The 1,238-nt window shown below is 52.3% G+C and overlaps 1 protein-coding gene across 16 annotated transcripts in view; it reads right to left on the reverse strand.

Moving 5' to 3' along the window:
• The window catches only part of EBF3 (EBF transcription factor 3), a 123,847-nt gene extending 123,226 nt beyond the window's left edge, over positions 1–621 (reverse strand). For 15 of the 16 annotated variants that reach the window (XM_041415513.1, XM_041415506.1, XM_041415510.1 and 12 more), the window contains exon 1: positions 176–594. In XM_041415513.1, the coding sequence (XP_041271447.1) occupies positions 176–309 (134 nt within the window). In that variant the 5' untranslated portion in view covers positions 310–594. Of the gene's footprint in view, positions 1–175 lie in introns of all 16 variants that reach the window. The other variant, XM_041415498.1, reaches the window with a different exon arrangement.
• Positions 622–1,238: the final 617 nt, after the last annotated feature.

The raw sequence follows: 1,238 nt of genomic DNA on the forward strand, positions 1-1,238 counted from the left end.
TAAGGGGGGGGGGGATTTACGGCCGGGATGAGAAAAACAGGAGGAGAAAACCGCCGGGAGAGGATTTGGCAGACGTACCTTTGGGCGGCGGGGGAGTTAAGGGGGGGGGGGATTTACGGCCGGGATGAGAAATACAGGAGGAGAAAACCGCCGGGAGAGGATTTGGCAGACGTACCTTTGGGCGGCCGTGTTAGCATCCACTACCCCAGCAGTATGCATCCATGAGCGGACGGGGTTCATCCCACTGCCCAGCGGTTCTTCTTTCATGGTCGTCCCACCTCTTGGTATATTTTCCTGAATCCCAAACATTAAAACAAATTTGGGCAAAACCAGCTCCTAACCAAAAGGGGTTAAAATTGAGGGAAATGTCAGATACGGGGTGGGTTGGTTGTTGCTTGATTTTCTCTCTCTCTCTCTCTCTCCTTGGCGACTGGAATATAAGAGATGACTTTACTCCCTGTGATCAGTAGGAGAAAAGCCCAGTTCAAGTCTTGCTTCCTTCTTCAATCTGTCCTGTATTGGCACGACATAAACAATTTACTGAGTACTTCTGTGCGGCGAGTTGGATGGCGTTCCAGTTTGGTGGTTTAAAAAAAAAAAAAAAAAAAGAAAAAAAAAAAAAAAAAGAAAAAAAAAAAAAAAAAGAAAAAAAAAAAAAAAAAGAAAAAAAAAAAAAAAAAGAAGGAAAAAGTATAACTGCAGCCGGCGACACTGCGAGGTGGCTTTTTTTTTTTAGGGGGGGAGGGGGGGGAAAAAAAGAATAAATATTTTTGTTGTTGTTGTTTGCAGACGCGCTCAACGTGGTGTCATCCTAGTAAAAACCGGCTCGGCAAAAAAAAAAAAGCTTCAGGACACTGCTGAATCGACCACTTTCTGGCAAGGCTCTCCTGCTCCAAAAGACAAATAAACGGGGGGGAAAAAAAAAAAAAAAAAAATCCTGATTACCGCGGAGGTGTTGCCGGGCACACGGGAGAACGGGGCGCGGGCCCGTGGCGGCTCGCGGAATGGACGGAGGCGCGCAGAGCCCGGCCCTCCCTCCCCGAGGAGCGCGCCCCTTCCCCGGGAGCCGGGCCCCCGCCGCCGCGGGAGACGTGGCGTCACTGATGACGTCGCGAAGAGGGCGTGGCCACGCCCATATATGGAGCGCGGGGTCCGGCGGATCGCCCGCCCGGCTCCGGCCCCCCATTCCCCCCCCCACCCCGCGGCGACAGCGACAGCGACACGGCCCGGGCTCGGCC

Source organism: Onychostruthus taczanowskii, unplaced genomic scaffold, assembly GCF_017590055.1.
Source record: "Onychostruthus taczanowskii isolate IOZ18803 unplaced genomic scaffold, ASM1759005v1 scaffold5, whole genome shotgun sequence".
Taxonomy (NCBI): domain Eukaryota; kingdom Metazoa; phylum Chordata; class Aves; order Passeriformes; family Passeridae; genus Onychostruthus; species Onychostruthus taczanowskii.